We start from the raw sequence: 19906 nt of genomic DNA, 5'->3' as shown, positions 1-19906 counted from the left end.
AAAGCAGCCACTGCCAGTTTGGTGAGGTGTGGTTCCACCTTGGACAGAACACAGGAGTCAGCTCCRTGCCTGTGCATCGGCACAGAGTGCTGGGTCAGTCTGTGCCAGATGGAATGCTGGCTCCATGCTTATCTGAGCATAATGTACACATGTCCCTGGAATCCATCAAACCCTGTCACATCGGGCTGCTCACACATCCTCCCCTCCCCGGAGCTGGGCACACTCGGGGCTGTTCTGTGCGTGCAGGTGCACGAGGTTCCGTGCATCAAAGAAGGCAAATGTATTTTTTTTTCTCTGAAGATCCTTTTCTAATTGTCCTTCCTATTGTGCAAACTTACCTCCTGGTACTCACTGTTGAGCTTGTTGTCATCTGTCACGATCTCGTCAGGATAACCAATCCTCTCTCTAATTGCTGTTGCCTAGGGACAAGGGAATTTGATATCCATAGCAAATCCAGCCATGTTTTGAAATCATAAATAATGTAAGACAGGCAGCATGGAAGCTACTGCAGAAATCCCAGGATGTTAATTATATATAGGTTTTGTTTACATTTTTTATTCACTGAAGGCACTAGTTTTGCTCCTAATAGCTGGTCAAATCACCAGAATTCATTCCTTCCCATTTTCAGCATTATTCTCCTGTAGATATTCAYTATCTAGCCCCTTAGTCACTGATTTGCCTGAAAGGTCTTGATCTTTATATWTATTTCTCCTACTTTGTGTGCCTGTTTCCAGAGGCCCCTTCCCATGGAAGCTGCTGTGCCTACATAAACACAAGTATAAATGTATTTTGTATTGTAAAATAGTGATAGAAGTTACTGCTTACTTTTTGACAGGACAAACAACTGAAATAGTGATTTTATAGAACTACACATTACCATTATTTAAGACAGAACTTACTTTTTGTTCTGCTCTCTTTTTGGTCTCTGCATCCATCCAGGGAAGTTCATCTAAGGTTTTTATAAAAACATCACGTATATCTGCAATCATTTCCTCAACCTGGAAAAAACATCAAAATGTTACAAACCCACAGAGTAAGATGGTAGAGTGCAGTTCATTCATTCAGGTGACCAAAACCTGACAGAAAGTGCCCTGCTCAACACTGCATATCTGATGGAATTGTTATGTTTATTCCCACCCCAAAAATGGGTTATCCTACACCAGGATTCCAGTGGTGATCGAAGTTAACTAAGGCTTCACTTCAGGTTCATTTTCAGACATTTTCTCTATGGCTGAAAAAAAGAGAAATAACAAACTGCCTCTGTGCCCAGGGGTGGCAGGGTATGAATTCGTGTCAGTCTCAAAGAACAGCAGTGACTGCTGGTAGCAGTGAGTGCTGCTCCTGGGATGTGAGGATTGGCTTCTGCACAGCCCATCCAAGGATCTGGCTCAGAGGGCCAAGGGAGCAGGCAGGTACCTCTCTCCCTCCAGCTGTGCACGTGATCCTCACATTTCACAAGTACTGTAATAAAAACTATTATTGACACTTCTATAAAAACTAAAAATCAAACCCACTTTGATTACACTCTAACAAAAAGTGCAATCAAAACTGGGTAAAGAAGTGCACAGCGATGATTAAGWGCCACTTGGGTGTCACTCAGGCCGAGTTTGCTGAAGGCTTTACCACGTGTTTGCTGTCTCCAGCAAAGGCCTCCTCCACGTAGAGCCGGCCCACGGCGTTCTCCATGTTCCCGTTGACGTAGTTGGCACAGCGGCGCCACACAGCAGTCTCRGAGGTGGTGCCATACAGGGCCTGTGGGGCACAGACATCAGGGCTAATGGGCACATCTGGGCAAAAGGGCACATCTGGGCCCACCCAGGGGAGCAGGACAGTCACTGATGGCAGCTGTGTGTTTCACAGGAGCCTCCTCCAGTGCACACAATTAATTCATWCTCATGTTCAGGTGGACTCGCTCTGTAATGGGAGGATCATTAGCAAAATTCTTACAGRGGAAGAAGTTCTGCTGTGGAAATACACAGAACATCCATGTCCAATCAGTGAAATTGCTTAGCATTTCCTTAAAAACACAAAGCTATCAGCAGGATCAAATGACTGAAAACCAAGATTGAGTCCATAATGTTTGCCTTGGAATACATTCCTTTGGATGGTGAAGAGTTTGTAACAAGTCAGTCAGAACTATAATCTCTTACAAATAAATGGGACTGTTCAAAATGGGGATTCATTTAGATTTAGAAAAACAAGACACCAAGTACCAGAGCAGTGCTTTCAAATCCACTCAGCTATCAGGAATAYATCCAATAAATTATAGATACACTCCAGCAGAGGCTCCACAAACACATCTGGCTTTTGTGTGCAAAATCCAAAATACATTAAATATTTATATACTACACCTATATAAAGAAATATCTTTTGTGGCTCACAAAAGCCATCTTTAAAACTTGGGGAGACAAATGAATTTCTGCACCTTACGGAAAGCATTCCTTGTGTCCTTGTAGTCCCGGCTGAGGCTGTTGACAAGATCCATCACAAATCGCCAGGTCATGTAATTTTGAAGGTCTCTGTTTAACAAAACAACAGTAGTAAGCTGTTAATGTTTTGAGTTTTTAAGTTTTCTGGAAAGAAAATGCAAATACCAGGAATCCGTAACACACCTACCTGGGAGAGTATTTTATGAGAATAGACCTGAGCTTGAGAAGATAGTCGGGGTCATAAACAATGACGTGTTCTGTGTTGTCAACGTTGATTTGGACAGTTGACATAATGGCATTTATGAATTCTGACCAGTTGAACACCTGGAAAATTAGCCTGCATTATTACATCAGTCATGAACAGTCAGTATTTAGCTGCTTTTTTTCTAGTTTCAATATGTTTGCATGACACAAATGCTCTGCCTTTAGTTTCCCTAATAGTTGCACTGCTTGTAAATGGGGTCATTGTAATAATAACTTGTCTGASATCTTTTATAGCTCTAAAATCCTTTTGACATAGGGTGGTATTTGGCAGAAAGGGCCAAAAAATTGCTTTAATTTCAAACTAACACAATTTTTTATTGATTTTAGAAGYTTTTGTTCTGCATATTACTTTGAAAAGTGTTGGTGATTTTTCCCAGTCTGTCTCTTTGAAAAGGTTTTTTGAAAGTGGTAATGTTTTCCATCACACAAATGAATGTAGCTGAGGAGAGCAGATAAGYTTGCAGGAGCACTCACATCAGGTCTGAGAGAAAGGCAGCAAACTTCAGGCTAATCTTGAGAATAATTGCTGTTCTATCCTTAGCCATTACAACAACACTACCAACTCCCATCAAGTGTCTTTTGAGCATTTTGGAATAAATTTAAATTAGTGCTGATCTGCAGCACCCCCCAGGAATTAATAATAACCAGGGCAATGCCATTGTGTGACAGGAGAAGTTGTTTTTGACAGGATGACTGTAATGGTAACCAACTACACCTGTGGGAGACGGTGAATTATGAAACCAATTAAACCAGGCAGGAGAGAACTGTCAAAGAATTAAAGATGAAGAATMTAAAGTCAATAGAATTGTAGTGATTATGAAAAAGTACCAGGAATAACAGTGTTTCATAGCACCTTATTGGCCTCAGAAACTTCGATAAAAGTAATGAGAATAAAAACTACCCAAGTCTACTACAACATAATATTCCTGAGGAGACAGAGCTGTKTTAGCAAAGCTTGGGCTGGTTTTCAGCTGGACTATGGTGCCATGAGTTAAGGCTGCCCTTCACAAACAGCACATGGCTTGGGGTGAAAGCAGAGCTGACACATCCTGGAGGAGCTGCAATGGGAGGTATTGTCCTATTTCATGGGCCTGATGCCTGGGCTCCTTTCTGCTTGCCTTGAGAGCAGTATTCAGAGGGAATGTTGGACAAACAGGACCTTTTGTTCTGAATCTGCAGCTCTGGATAAACGGAGTGGGGCTGAGTAGTCCACCTCAACATCCCTGAGGTTGGTGGCTACGGGCTGGACTGCTGTCCTGAGCCCTGAACCATGATGCTAATAGAATCACAGAATGACACAATGGTTTGGGTTGGAAGGGACCCTAAACATCATCTAGTTCCATCCCCATGCCATGGGCAGAGAYGCCTTCCATTGGATAATTTTTTCCTTTATCCTTTTCCATCTCTTTATGTTGAGGCAGATGGGAAGTTGTGCCTTCAGGTTAGGAGAAGCAGTGGGTACACAATGTACATACAGTTCAGTATCGTCAGAAGTGTAAGACTGCACATCAGGGATCCTGTTCAATTGCAAATATGTCAAGTCTTTAACAGAAAAAAATTCAGGCTTCATTTTTTAATCCCATCAGTGATAAATTAGAGGTTGAAATATCAGACTATCACTCACCTTATGATTGATTTCCAGTGAGAAGTTGTTTTGGAGTTGTGCCACTGTCATTTTATTGTACAGCAAAAGTGGATCATTTCTGTCTTCAGATTTTGTTGTTGCCTGTCAGAGTTAATCAGGAAAATATTACTAAATCCATCGGGTCAGTTCCCAGGAATTTTGGTTCTGCCCAGCATGCTGCCCTATCCATTCTTTGTGACCTGCTGTACTGCTGGAGAGGCACAASCCACAGCTCATACAGGCTGTGTGCTGCTCTGGGCACTGGGGGATTGCACTGCTGAGTTAAACATCTGCATCCACAATAGCAGATGTTTTTAAAGTGCTTCAAAAAATCAGTTATGCCAAGCCTGCTTTTATCTCTGTCCTTCTCTTCCGCTTCCTCTTTCCTATTCTATTGTGCATTCAGTGGGGCTTTTTCTGTTTGTCTTTTTTTTTTAACCAATTCCCAAGAGCACAATGCCAGCTCTYTTCAGTCAAATTCAGGCTGATACTGAGTTTTGGATGAAAGGTTAAAATCCCAGGCAGTGGCAGATTCCCCAGCATCGGCTGGACTTCACCAGCAGCTGCTGCAGGGACATTGCAGGTGTGGGGTCCTTTCATGCTCCTCTTTAAAACCTTTCTCCAGTGCATTCCTTTTCTGGTAATAATTGCACATCTCTGATCCGAGCCCAGAGGTGTGTTTCTCAGGAAAATTAAGAAAATCAAAATTAGATTGTTTTCATTTATACAAATGGTTTACCCAGGTATATGCCCTTGCTATTAGTGTAACYTCAAAAACAGCTGAAGCTATAAAATATGTATTCAGCCTGTTTCATGRTCATCCTCAGCTTCAGGTCCTGCTGCAATGGTTAATAATAGCCATGGTTTCCATATGCATGCCTTTGGTTTTGTCCATGCACATTCAAACTCTCACTATTTCTCCAAAGTCAAATTCATGGTATTATTTTTCCTTTGTCCTTTTCTTTTAAGAGAGAACAGTGTTTGGTTAAAAATGCCCTTGGAACAATCAGCATTGTGGAGCAGCTTGTGCAGCACAAACATGACTTTGTGTTCACAGCAGGCCAAGGGCTGGGAATCTGCTGCTCTGGGATCCAAACAGCCCACAGGGAAACAGCAAAAAGGGAGGAGAGACCCCAAAGCATGTCCCAAAACTCGCACTCTAAACCACATTAAACAAAACCCAAAGTCTGTCTCTCTCTGCKCTTGCAGGGCTTCTGTGAACAGATCAGGATAAAACATTTTGTGGCTTGGAAAACAGCTGGCTACTCTAACCACTATACCTTGCTCCTCCCAGGACATGGCTGTGTTACTGTATTCCAGGAAMATGTCTGTTCCTTCAGATGTAACAGGCTCCATACATTTCTGGTCCCACAAAATAGCATCAGCAAGGAAGTTAACAACTCTGTTTAGCCAGCTCTCATAGGYATTAAGAAAAAAGTCAGTTATTTAAAGGATAGTTAAAAAATGTATTTCTTACATTGGCAATCTCTTTCTCCAGGTCCATAACTCTTCTCATTTGTTCAGAAATCTCACTCTCATTGACAGAAATATTTCTTTCTTGTACAATTAGTTTAGCTACAGAAATCATGAAATCAACATAGGCAGAACATGCCTGCAGGAAAGAAAGGGAACATTTTAAAGACAGAACTCTTCAAAGTAGAGCATACCTTGATTATCTTCAAGATTTCATCTTCATTTTAATGAACTGTGGTTCTTCATCCCTTATTTAAATAGTTCAATTTTATCTGAAATACTGTTAGATCACAACTAGAAATTAACTTTGAACATTCCCTYGTGGAGCACTGCTGTATAATTGGAGCACTGTTCAAAGCTAAACACTTTCAATGACTGCACTGTGTTTTCATTATTTAAAATGAGACATTTGTATGTCCATATTTAAACCATCACCCATGTTTTTGCTAGCTCACTTTAATTACAGCTTCCAAAAATACYACTTCCAAAGAGCCATGTTCCCAGGAACATAGAACAAGGGAATTGGCTTTGTGGGAAAAGCACTCCCAGAAGCAGTGAATCTCCTCCAGTGCTTCTTGGAACAATCAGAACTCATGCTGCTGTTTGCAAAGTTAGGAATACTATATATATATATGAAATTTGACATAATTAACTAATGATAAGAACGTAAATACACGAGCAAATTCTCTCAAATGTCACACTGTCAAATATTTTAAGATGTCATTATGTTCTATGGAACTCAGTATTATTCTAATTGTATTATTATTTGTGATTCTAATTCCTCATTGCTAAGTCACAATCATTTTTCTGTCAACAGCAGTGCTGTTTTCAATACTCTTTTTCAATGTAAAAAAAACCCCAACAACATAGCATTGGATTAGCTGTCAAATAACAAATTTGGTTTATGCAATGCAGTGTACCAAAGTGGTGATTAAGGCCTAGGTAGGATTAATAAGGTGTATATGTTGTCAGCTTTATTAATAGAAATATTTTAGTATGTTCAGCTTCAAGGCAGGGACACGTCTCTTTAATGACTGCTCCATGGATGCAGCCATTCCCTAACTCCCTCCTGGGCATCTCTCCCTTCCAGCAGATCCAGGCTGTGCCTGGCTGGGGCTGTGGCACTGTGGCACTGTGGCACTGTGGGACTGGGCAGCTCAGCACAGAGCTGCCAGCAGGGACAGGGACAGGGCTCACAGCAGCCCACAGGGCTGAGCTGCCAGTGCCAGCTGCAAGCAAGCGAGACCATTTCAGGATGAGAAAAGCCATGAAACCACTGATAGCTACAAGAAGTGACAGAATACAGTCCACACCAACCCTGTAAAAACCTTAAAATTCAATACAGCTATAACCTCACACCAGTAAGTCAACAGAGATTTTCAGGTACCAGTGAGTTTATTTTTGTCCTGAAGTGCAGCTCTTAGGTCAGGTAGCAAAGAACTAAGTCAGCTGATTTCAGCTGGACTGTGTAAATACTCTCAGCTACGTCAGTGGGAACTTAAGACATCAGAATCACTCCTGTCTGAGCAGAGCCATCCTGTATCTTATAAAAGATTTTAAAATTATCTTATTGGCAGATCCCACTTGTAGCTCTGGGATGGGAAGTCCTGATGGAGGCAGAGGCCTGGAAAGAGCTGGAGGCAGAGATGGTTTTTGCTGTGTACAGCTCCTGGAGTGGAATAACACAGCAGGAACCAGAGCCAAGAACGGGCTCTGCTGGAGAGCAGGGTTGGAAAGGGAACGGCTTTTGCTTGGAGTAGTCATGCTTGGAAGGGCACTGGGATACTGGGAACMTGCCTGCCAGTGATAAAGCTATTTTTCAAGAATACTTCCTCCTCTATTTTCCAGAAGTGCATAGCTGATACTCAGGCCAAAGGACAGTAATTGTCTCTCAGTGCTACAGTCAATGCAACACATGGAAGGAGCAGATTATGCTACGTGAGGCAGCTCCTAAAGGCCATCTCACATGGAACTGAGCAGTTCAGATGGCAATGACTGTCTTAATGAGCACGTGAGCTGTAGTTAAATGTTACCACTATTAACTGTTGGYACATCAGCAAAATACCTACAAACCCCAAATGGTTTGTATGCTTTCTCATTACTTCTGCATTTAATTACACAAAAATGTGGTTAATTAAAGGTCACGGTGGTAGCACTTTCAGTTCCRTGACTTCAGCACAGACACTTCACTCTCAAGGACTTAAAGCACATCCAAGATTAGCAACAGGGATACAGTGTCAGTGCTAATAGCTCAATGAGACCCACAGAAGTAATGAGTAAACAAGAATTAAAGGAGCCCATACRAAGTTTCAGGTATCTGAGCCATTTCTGTGCTATCACATCCTTTTGCTGCTGTTTGTGTTCCGCAGTTGATGAAGGGGACTGTGATCTTTTCAGATCTTTAATGCAGTGAAGCGTCTCTTTGGTTCTGAATGGTTCTGTTTTTCTTTSCAAGCCTATTACTGACTGGTAGGAGTAGTTCACCTGCAGCATTTGCCAGTCCCTGCCAGTCAGTCACAGCTCAGAAGTGGCCTCCTTTTTGCAGTGAGAGAACAGGGCTGATCCATGACCACTTGTATTGCATCTTAATACAGCTGTGCTAGTCAGGGGACAGCTCTTGATCCAGCTGTGAGGCCTGGCAGAGGCTGTGTAACAAAGCTAAAATTTTCATGTTTATCTCCTTCCAAAAGGTCCTAAAAAGTCAAGTAGCTGCCTTGAAAATACAAGCTAAAACATGAGAACTKTCATCAGTGGTGTGTCAGCTCCCCCTCACCTCTTTGTATGCACCAGTGCACTCGTAGTAGTCCCGAGAAGGCAGGCCCAGCCCAGGCTGATCAATCTGTAAAAGCAAAGAAAAACTAAGAAGTGCTTAAGGGGAAATGGCAGAGCATTGCACTGCTCTTTTGGCAAGTACGGGTGCTGATGCTTCACTCTGGCCGAATTATCTTCTGGCCACAGAGGTATGCCTCTCTCACTGCAAGCCACTGGCAGCCAGTGTGAAAACAGGTGAAGTACAAATGACAAAACAGCACAAAGATAAGCCAGGCAGCTCCTGCATCTCTGAAATTCCTGTGTGTGAAGTTTTCATGGAYCCATCTACTCACTGACAGGAGAGACTGGCCCTTTGCTCCTCTAACTGCTGCATCCCAGCAGTGACCAGAGGTTCTCTGCCTCCTCGGATGTTCAGGTTTCAGAGATGACCTTTCTGTCTCTGTWACTCCCATAGTGACAGTAACAGTGTATGAGTGCACAGAACAAGGATGTCAGCTTGGAGAACAGACAGGGCACTGTGAAACCCAAAATTTCACTTGAAAACTACATTAATTCACAAATTCATCTACAATGTATTTGCATCAAATTCTGATCACTGACGTTACTCCTGGTTAACATTTATGTCTSTGCTTCCAGTTACTTGCTTCACTTTTATGATCAACAAGGCCATGGCACCSAGGCAGACTTACATGAATGATATGTGCTGTGGAATTTTTATCGTCTGTGCCAACAAAAAAATTAATAAGGACCTTCTTTCCATATCTGGAGTTGAGCTGTGCAATAGCTGTCTCAGCTATCCAAGCAGTACCTAAGCAAATGAAAGGTATAGTCAGTCTCTATTTTGGGTCGGCAATAAATTAAATAATTTAGATATTGTAACTAAAAGGAAATAAGCACAGGTTWTCTTACCATAGGTTCCATCCCAGTTAGTTGTTGCTACAGGCCATTCAGACACACTTGGCAATAAACTAATTAAAGGCTTTCCACCTCTGCTATCAATGGCAGCTTTTGGAAAAAAATAAAATTAATTACCATGACATTTTAAAYGCCACAAATGTTATATATTACAATCAGTTCAGAACAATGAAGCTGAGAACTGTATTACCCCCATCACCACAGCAGCAGTTTGCTCTGATGTATTACTGTGCTTTAACATTTAATGTAGAAAATGTTCCAGTCACAAATAGCATATGCAGATCCTTGAGCCCATGACACTGAAGAACTACTGCTCTTTTTTTTCTCTCTGCAAATAGCTTGAAATAATAGTTTCTAAAAGTATTCATAGTCTTACAGAAACTAAAAAGATATGGTTTAGGAARCACTTCAGAGTTTTACTGCTCTTTGTTCTAGTGGTGGAGCCTTATCCTCATTCCTGGTAATTTCTACAAAAGAAGTTAACTCACATTTAACTGAAAGGATTAGACCTTATATATCTGCAGCAAACTAGTAACTGAAGAGTTACCTAAAATACGTAAGGTAGTAAATCAGGAGGTGCAATACCAGTTTTATTGCTGACAATCTTATTTGACTCTGTAGGATAGACMCATTTTAGTTTTCACAAACAATATGTGAAAAATTACGCACAGAATACAGGTGTAGCTGACTGAGGTSGGGCCTTTTGGTTGCTATTTAGGTACCCTGTACTCAGGAGACACTTACTTTCATTTATGCAGGACCTGTACAGAGTTTTTGCCTTCTGCACTGCTGGGATATCRTTAGTGCTGGGTCTGTCAAGGACATCTGAAACACACACAGCAAAGAATGATCACTCTGGCTCTGTCCTGGCAGGGTTCTGAGGAGCAGGGCTGGGTGAGGAGTGCTGCATGTCCATCTCAACTCCAGGGAGGCTCTGCCTTTCAGAAGCTGAGGAGAAAGGCTCTGGAGGTGAAAAGCCTTGCAATGGCTTCAGTCTTTTAGTACGTGAAACATAAAGGAATAGGTACCTACTCTGTGGGTCATCCTTGGGGAAAGACAAATGCTCTGACTTCTCAGAGACAGGTTTTAAGCAACCAGGCTACTGTGTGAAGACACAGCTGGCAAAGCTCCTCCTTCACCTGCCTGGTGCTGTCCCTGGTACAGGCACAGGCTGGGGACTGCAGTTGCTCTGATCTGCAGATACCAGCAAGGGCAGCTCTGCTCAGCTCTGCTCATGTCAGACACAGCAGCACAACTCCCACAGCCTTCCCCAAGCAAACAGGTTGGGGTAGATTTGTCCTGAACCAAACACAAAAACCTGAAATATCTGGTAGTATTTTAAGCTTTGCTAGAAAACCACAACTTCCTAGGATAACAAGTAAAGCTAAGAAGAAACTTTATTTAGTCCCCAAACTCCACTGACCTTTTAAAACAACTTCTAGTTCGTCTCTCAAAATGTCAAAGTTGCTATAACGGGAGCTGGTCTCAGGGATGACGTTCCTCTTGAGCCACCCCCCACAGGCATACTGGTAAAAGTCCTGGCAGGGCCTGGCACTGGGGTCCATGTTCTCCAGGATCCGGGCGGCTGCAGGGATACATGGCACAAACAGTGTTCACAGAAAGACACACATACACTTGTTTTCTCTGAAGAGGGAAGTCATAAATATATTTCGTTTAGAATAGGGTCCAGCTTACCTGAATGTCCTAGACCAAACAACGTACTCACCAGTGAACAGGGAATTACTATTCCTCTGCTGACCACAGCTTCCATACTTTCCAGTTGCCTGTGTTTACAAGTGGTAAACTGACAGATGTTCCTGCTCCCTGTGAGTGGTTTCTATTAATGCTTTTCTGAAGCTGCACTCATTTTTAGACCTGCTCCACATTTTACTCTAGAACTGTTCCTGCCTCTTTGCTATCCATTTGATCTTCTGGCAGTAGCTTGTCCAAGACTGACCAGTCACTGACCAGGGATTCTCCCGTGAAATTCAACTCCTTGGTGACAGCTTTGCAGCCGCTGTCCATAAACCTTTTGTGCTCTTTCCTATTCCTATTCCTCTTCCACCCAGACTGCTTCTACCACCAGTATGCCAGCACAGAGTCTCTCACAGAAAGGAGAGAYCTTAGGAGTCAGGCAAGAACTAGGGATACCCCTGAATTTCTCAGGATACTGAATATTCTTCCCATTTTTCTGATATTATTTTTAGTAAATTATGAGGGTTGTGATTTCAAGTGTTCATTCCTCCACATGGCCACTCAAATATTTATAGTTATTTTTCCAGTACTTTCAATATTTTCCATGTCTCTTGTGCTGGTAGAAATGAGAGGTAGAGAGACAGTCTGGTSTTTGTGTTGACTTGCCTGCCCCCATTTTCCAGCTGGCTCAGAGTGTTACATTCTAGGCCAACATCTGATAGTTATACAATGTTCTGGTGCCTGGAAGATGCAAAAAGCCACWGACAGGTGCATTTTCAACCTCAGACTGCTTCGGTAGCATAAAACMCACTATGGAAGTAGATCCAAAGCCTTGCACCTGGTGTTTTCCCTTCTGAAGTCAATGGCTTCCACTTCCATTTGAAGGGATTCAGGATCATGCCAACAGCCAGAGACTGGGAAATTCAGTCATGTTTTTCATAAGAGTGACTCTTGCTGCAGTCCGACTGCTCTGGGACTGTGCAAGCTCTGGTACTGGTTTCTGTCTCCTTTGCCCTATTTCATTTAGGGGAAGGGGAGTGTTTTGAATGCTGCACTTCATTCCTGTCCTCACTCCACCTGTTTGCTGTGAAAGAGGAAGGTTGTAATTGTCCCGAACACCTTCTGTTTTATGGGTATCCCTCTGGGTCTCTCTGCCAGGCTCAGGCAGCATCTGAAGGGCAGTASTGTCCCTTGGATTACCTTGGCATGTGGCAGTCCAGCAGCACAGACTGCCCTAGCCAGSACTGGACACCCCAGCTGGCCCATTCACAGCCTGCCAAACAGTAACAGTAGGACAGAGTGATCGTCTGACACCAAGGACAGAGGGCCCTAATCCACAGTCTTGTCACTTTGGGAAAAACCTCACAACAAAACCCAGGAGAAATCCACATTTCACTTAAATCTTAAAAATCATTAACAGTCTAATATCAAACCAGGCTTGAACTGTACAGCTGGGTTGGAGTCAGCACCGGGATAATCCTCCGTGCCTACTCATGTCACACAGAAACAATCATCTCTCATAGCTTTACTGCTCCAAGATTCAGGCCACTCAATATCAGCTAAATAACTTTTATCAGAACTTGAAGCTTAAATACTGCAGAAGTACCAGAAAMAGCTCAGTCATGGGAACTGTGGTCTTTCATTTAGGGTTGCATATGAAATACGTACATTAAGTATAACCATGTATATATACATTAACCATGTGTATATACATTAAATGTAACCATGTAACATATTAAGTGTAACACTCTCCTCAAAAGTATTTGCACATCCGAACTCCAAGATAACCATTCATTATTTGGCTGATATCACAGATACATTATAACCAAGGAATTGTGATTATGCTATGAATATTTTATTTTATCTCTAATCCAGGTGAATTTATACCTACACAAATACAGTTAATATGCAGTGTRCTTTTCATTAGTGCTCAGTGTTGCTCTGATAAATCAGTGTTTGACTTTGTTCCTACTGTCACTTGTTTATTCAGTTCCTACCTGTCACCAAGAATGTAGGGCTTCATATCAATTCCTTGTAATGATTAATCTTATTGTAGTACTCCTGATTGTCAGCTGTTGCTTTAATAGCTTACAAATAAAGTAATATAAGCTGGYATAATAACCGGTGACCTGGGGAGGATTCAGGAGCAACACAATGTGCTTACCTAGGTGAAACAGAGATCAGAATCCTGTTCCATCAGGCTGTGCTGTCTGAGCTCAGGGAAGTTAGCAGAGCATGTCAGCTTATCCAAAAAATGCTCAAATGTACAAATTGCATGGTATCTTCCTGTGCTACAGTGCAGGTGGTYTCACAGATACACAGGCAACAGCACCATGAAGTTCCTGGTATTTTACACTGGGTGTAATCAATGACTTCTCACTGCATTTTTTCTTCTTTGTTTATTCATCATTTATTTCACTACTTTTTTCCCTCTGGTCATTATTTGCAGCTCTTCTTTCAAATGAACAATGAATTCTGTCAGTATCTTCACTTTATCCTTTCTAGTGGTTAAATGCGCTTAAAGCTTTTAATGGAAGCATAAAAGAGAAAAATGGTTCTAATTAATTGATTTAGGGATTTCTTGCTAACATTGTGCCTCATTTCTCCCAACTTTTCCTGCTTTTCCTTTTGGAGTTTATTCRCCATCACATAGTCTGTCCGAACTCCTTTCTAGCAATGTGTATTTGACTGAAAACAATCATCATCAGAGAAAAAAAACAATCCACTAGAGAACTAACTGGATCATTTTCCAAATAACAGGACGAGCTTTCATGGTGGAAGAAGAACACTTTGGAWGTGAAATGAAAGGACAGTGATGGCCACCTGGAAATAAATCCTATGTATAGCCCATGCTGATGACAGTGTGCACTTGCTGAGATGAGGGGCTGCCTTGGGGCTTCCCTGGGGTGAACCTCCAGCAGGGCTGAGGTGTGGGGTAACAACCTGWGCTGCTAAAATGAGACCTGAAACCGGTAGTCCCATGGAAGTAAGGAAGTCAATATACTGATTTTTCTATGCTGTTTCTGGTATATCTGCAAGTCTAAATGGCAAATCACAGACTTTTTGGAGCCTCCCATGAGATGCTGTGCCTGGGGTTCCTTAACATCTACAATTAAATTCAATACACTTGTGCCTGCAAGCACATACACTTGTCTTGCGCCTTGACTGCCAAATCCTTCGTGACTTCTCACCCCCTTCCCAAGGCTGAACTTTCTTAGGCTCCATAGGGCCCAGTCATGATGTAGAGAACCTATGCAAGAGTTACGTGTTCCTCGTGACAAAAGATAGCACAGAGCCATTAGGATGTTTATGGTGCTGCTTGTGGGAGGTTACCAAGGCTGAACAACAGGCCAGGAGTTTGCTTAGTAAGCTGAGGTYACAGTGGGGTGCTGGCAAAGAGGCCAAAGCATGAACTTGTGGTTTGGGTCCCTTGGCATCCTGTGACTGGGCCACAGCCTTTGTGAACTCAGTGGCCAAGTTATCCTACAGGGCTGAAGAAAGCAACAGARGAATGAACAACTGCCCCAAAGTCACACCAAGAGAGGGATTGCAGGGGTCCTGTCTTACAGGCTTCCCAGAAAAACATCATCAAAACATCCTGCTATGGGGCTGTTCAGACACAACAGCTGATCGTGTATCGGCAGAGTTGGGATCTCCTCCTGCCTTGGAGAAACCTCTGAAAGGGCATGAAGAGCTGTCAACTGAGCCTGGAAAGTGGCAGCAAACGAGAAAGTAGAGATGGCACAGAGCCCYTGTGAAATCTGTGTTGGCAGAGCCACGTAAATGCTCCTTTTGAGGGTGGAGAGAGTCTGTTCCTGAGCCCAGGATCGAGGTGGAGAAAGTGTTACAAACACAACAGGTATATTTTATGGCTCTMAGCCAAAACAGGGTAGCTTCAGACTGGATATTGGAAACAATTCTTCTCTGTGAGGATGGGGAGGCCCTGGCACTGGGTGCCCAGAGCAGCTGTGGCTGCCCCATCCCTGGAAGTGTCCAAGGCTGGGGCTGGACAGAGCTTGGAGCACCCTGGGACAGTGGAAGCTGTCCCTGCCATGGCAGGGGGTGGAATGAGATGAGATTGAAGGTCTCTTCAACTCAAACCCTTCTGTGATTCTGTCATTCCATGATTCAGAGGTAAATTAGGCAAAAAAAAAAGGAAGTGGCATAATTGCTCTGGAGGAGAAAACAAAGGCCAAGAGGACCATAGGTGAGGGGAAAGGGAGGCCAAGGATTACAAGGACTACCCTTCACCTACTCTGAGAGGATACAGAGTGTGGGATTCAGCATTTTCCTGAGGCATTGTAGCAGCTTTCCTGTAGAGTTCAGATGGGGATGTAAACAAAGAATTCATATGCACTTGTTACTGAAGGATGAAGTAGCTTGTCAGACTATAAAATCTGGAATCTTTTGGACAGGGAGGMTGACTATAAGATCTGACAATATCATGGCACGAGATTTTACTTTTGTAGAACTAAGCTAAGAAAAAAAATGTTTCCATATGTCATACTTGTCTGCTGTTAGATGGGAAAATTCTGTGGTAGTAATTTTGTTTAAAAACACATAAATTAAGTTAAAAGGTATGTATTTTCATTCTTACCTGATCTGATACAGTCTGGTGTCTTGCAAACCCCATCTAAAAGAGAATATAATCATATTCTTAATTCTTTACTCAAAGTCAGTATAATAAAAACTACTGTAAATATTTTTCATTGACAGTCAATTTAATTGCAGTGAACTGTAAGATAAATATGAATGGACACTTTACACTCAGTCAGGGAATATTTATAGGATCACACTCTAAAAATATCATAATCTTCTTCCCTTTAGGGTCATTCAGTGCTAGTCACTCATCATGTGGAATTTTTGTAGTCATCAGAGGAAAATGTCCTATCAGTTGAAGGTGGGAAAAATACTATTTTTATAACAAAGAAGAAATTTAGAGAAAAAATATCACAATGACTGGAGAGAATTACAAAGTTAGTTTGAATTTAGCAATACTATACAGTGGCAAAAATATTTTCAAGGAATAATATGAAAATTCTGAGACATTCACTCTGAAGTCTTCTGAATAATATATAGGATTCAGGAACATGAAATATTTCCTTTGAGACTTTGGAAATAAAACTTCTTTTTTTCCTGCCATAGTGGCATTTTTCCATTCTGTAATTGAACTACACTTCAATAAAAAGCTTAAACAAAATTACTAAGTACTTCAAAATCAAACAAAGCAYTTAATTCCCAATATAGGGAAACATTCTAGTTTGGCCCTAGGTGAAAATTTTAGTTTCTTTGTGTTATGTTTTCCGAAAATTATCAGGGTATTTACCCCTGAAATTATTTTCCACCATTTTGCTCTGTCTGCTGAAGCACAAAACCTCTCAGGATGACTACACTCATTGAGAGTCCTTACTGCAACATCCTGAAAAAAGTATGATTTTCATCCATCTACAGGAACACAAACAAAGCCCTGGAGATTGKTTTTCTTCATCGATGTTGTAATTTGTTGGGATTTTTGCTTACTGAAGCATTAATTACAAACAGAAGTATYCCTAAATCCGAACAAGCAGATGGTTTGTGTTTACCACAAMTCTGCATGAACAAATGAATTTACCRAGTCCCAGTTGGAAAGACAGTTTCTGAGTTTTTCCAGCTATAAGACGTGTGGATGCAGCATGACATTTCAGCCAACATGCTAAAATCCTYCCCCATTCCCATGTATTTGTGCATCCGGCCAGTCCCGGTGTACTCACCATCGTATGTGGCGTACAGGGCGATCATGGTGATAGCCACCATGGTCAGCAGCACCACAACCACAGCCAGCCCCACTTCCAGGCTGCTCCATCCCAGTTTCTTCTTTGGTTTTGGAGTATTCATTTCAGTTATATCCATCTGGCTTTCTGACTTGCCCATAACCCAGCGTCTGGAATGGAAAAGGGAATATTCACTGAGCACTTACCCTGAGTCATAGGCTTGAAACCGGCTCCTTGACTGCACAGTAACAAAGGTGTTTTCTAGGTGAGTATTCCAATTATTTGTAATAGTACTGAGCTGTCAGTCAGGAAATGAAGAATCCTGCCCTCTGCCAGGCCCGTGCACGCACTCACACACACACACACACACACACACACACACACATGTACCATGCAGTTCGTATCATGGATGGAGAGCACAAGAGTGTTCCTTCATGTGGAGGAGCTTCCTTCACACCACACAGAAAAGGAAGGCCAGCAAACCAAAACCTATTTTTAAAACGTACCCGTGAGGTTTAATCTTGTGTGAAGGTACAGGAGTTCACAAGCAAGTAAAAAGCAAGTCTCTCTCTGCTTGAATAAAAATTAACTTAACCTGCCAATTACTTATCTAATGCCAAAGGTCAAAATATGCCATTGTGCTTTGCTGTCACTTCTAAAATATTATGTAAGCAGTTCTTGACTACAGCTTTACAGCTGGCTCTAAAAATAGAAAAAGAAAATCAGGCTCTGCTGGGAGCCTGTCAATTCACACTGAAGACAGTGAGTCTTCACAGTAATATTTAAAGAACTGTGAGCAGGCCTGTCTTTGGAGGTTAGAGCGCTGGGAAACAGGAGTCACGCAACRCCGACGGGAGGCAGCTCACGCTCACTCGTGCAATTCATGCAGTASGTTTGGAGATTGCCTTTCTGTTGCTCTTCAGAGGTAACTGGGCCACCTTTGCAGTGCTGCTGCTGGCAGCTCTGTGCCCTCCCTTCACCTGCTCCCACTTATCCAAGGCCAGACCTTCCTCAACCAACTGGGATTCCAATCCCTACAGGCACAGCAATGTATTTCTCAGTATTTCACAATGAAGACTCCCTCACAGCATTTCCTGGGGCTCTTTACATCCCCAGGCAATACACACTCCTTCCAGTCAGTGAGAAAGAATATGAGAATTCCACTGGGAGAAATAATGGGAACACTACATTCACCAGACTCCTCACACAAAGGTCAACCTTCCTTACACCCTTTCCCTCCCACAAGTCAGTGAGGGACCCTTCTCAAGTCTCTGCATCCAGTCAAGTCTAAGACTCTGAACATTATTTTAAACTGGCTTAGCCATATGGCTGATTTGTGTTCATCCCAACTCAAACTCTTCTTAAACCGCTGCAATCTCTCAGACCCAGTCTTTGCTTTTCCACTGGACCTCCCTTTTCTGCTCAGTTCACATTCCTTAGTTCCCAATAATCTCCTCCTCCCTCTGATGTCCACCTCCCCTAGAATGCAGCTCATCTGCTGCAAAAACAGGTCACTAAAGAGTATGTTTATTAATAAACTAAAGATGTCAAATAACCCAGTATTAAAGACGTAAGTAAAGAGAGATTTCATGTTCCATGGGTTTACCAACACCTGTCTTGGTGGCTCACTAGACATTCTCACACTGTTCCTCTACATAAACAAGAGGACGTTTTATTTCTGTGTGTCTCATCTGCCCTTCTTCAACTACTCCTGGGACTTCATGATGCAGGAGGTGACTGGCAGTGCCAGAACTGCAGCTCTTTCATGGCTCAGGAGGCTGGAATCCTGCAGGGTCTGCCCAGCCTGTGTCTTTCTGCACCTGCGGTGACCATCACAACTGCTYGCATGTGCCTCATGAGCTGCTGTTTTTCTCTGAAGAACAGGATTTTTAGTCAAATGASCCAGTGGTTTCTGAGGCATAGGACTGCTCTCCTCCTGAAGTGTGCAAAGGGATGAGAAATCTGTCCTGTATTAACTGTGAGCTAAAATTAATCAGTTATGGAAAAGCAAATTATCTCCTTCTCACTTTTAGTCACATTGAGCAGCCAAACAAAGTTATTTATATGGACTAAATACTGCTCAATCTCCAGAATTCTCAGTGTACTTGGAGCCTTATTGAAGCAATGATGCTTATCTCCTGACTCTGGTGCTGACTTTGAGCACTGAARACACAGTTCCGTAGAGCAGCAGGAAACACTGCACCTTTCATGTGCAAATATGTTCTTTGCAGTCAGCTAAGATTTTCCAAGTGAGCTAATTTTTCTGTTCCTGCAGGAGTGCTCCTCGTGTCTAAAGGCATCTGACTAATTTTTACTTCTAGTTAGAGAGTTGAGCCCATCTGCACTATCGACCACCAGGTAGAAGCTGCTTTATGTGCTACTGCATGCGCAGCGAAACTGTAGGGATCATTTAAGCAGACACAAGCCTCGGTACTGTGTTTTTTTTACACTTCTCCTGATGCTTATGTGATACCCTCCGCTCTGCTGAAGCTTAGACACAACAGAGAGCTGAAGATGTTTCGACTGATCTTGGCCTAGATGGCACCGGGAGTTAATTAATGCATTGGCTTTTGGGTTTGGGGTGGGTTTGTTAAAATCGSTTTGTGGCTTACTCGGTTCCCAGCGTCGCCTCTACAGAAAATGYAGCACGGGAATACTTCACTTTTTTTTCATTAACTTGTGCAGCTTGTCCCGTGCCGGCTGGGCAGTGAGTGCCCCGGGCATCGCCGGGCAGCCTTCAGGGGCTGCACCTCTTCCACCGCACGAAGCCCGGAGCCCGGTACAGCCCCGGAGCCGGGCACGGCCCCGCCGCCTCCGAGCGCGGCTCCGGCCCCCGGGGAGGCGCCTGGGGTCGGGCCGGGCCGTCCTAGGCGGGGAGRGCGCTCGGCTACCGCCGCAGCCGCTGCCTGGGGCGTCCCGCGGGCTCGGGGCGCTGCTCTCGGGATGCGACCCCCGGCCGAGGGAGGGCTGGCCCCAGACTCAGC

General features: G+C 43.0%; 1 protein-coding gene across 1 annotated transcript in view; it reads right to left on the bottom strand.

Moving 5' to 3' along the window:
• MME (membrane metalloendopeptidase) overlaps positions 1-19906 on the bottom strand; it is a 31436-nt gene that overhangs the window by 9532 nt on the left and 1998 nt on the right. The window contains exons 2-15 of the mRNA XM_057383420.1: positions 16923-17092; positions 15770-15805; positions 10901-11062; positions 10222-10302; positions 9472-9567; positions 9252-9370; positions 8564-8629; positions 5795-5929; positions 4318-4419; positions 2617-2753; positions 2426-2519; positions 1624-1752; positions 900-998; positions 339-419 (exon numbers count right to left, since the gene is read on the bottom strand). Of these exons, the coding sequence (XP_057239403.1) occupies positions 339-419; positions 900-998; positions 1624-1752; positions 2426-2519; positions 2617-2753; positions 4318-4419; positions 5795-5929; positions 8564-8629; positions 9252-9370; positions 9472-9567; positions 10222-10302; positions 10901-11062; positions 15770-15805; positions 16923-17082 (1497 nt within the window). The 5' untranslated portion in view covers positions 17083-17092. The remainder of the gene's footprint in view (positions 1-338; positions 420-899; positions 999-1623; positions 1753-2425; positions 2520-2616; positions 2754-4317; positions 4420-5794; positions 5930-8563; positions 8630-9251; positions 9371-9471; positions 9568-10221; positions 10303-10900; positions 11063-15769; positions 15806-16922; positions 17093-19906) is intronic.

The sequence above is a fragment of the Malurus melanocephalus genome, unplaced genomic scaffold (assembly GCF_030028575.1).
Source record: "Malurus melanocephalus ecotype Western Australia unplaced genomic scaffold, MMel_1.1 scaffold_631, whole genome shotgun sequence".
In the NCBI taxonomy this organism is placed as follows: domain Eukaryota; kingdom Metazoa; phylum Chordata; class Aves; order Passeriformes; family Maluridae; genus Malurus; species Malurus melanocephalus.
This window is presented reverse-complemented; position numbering and strand designations above follow the sequence as displayed.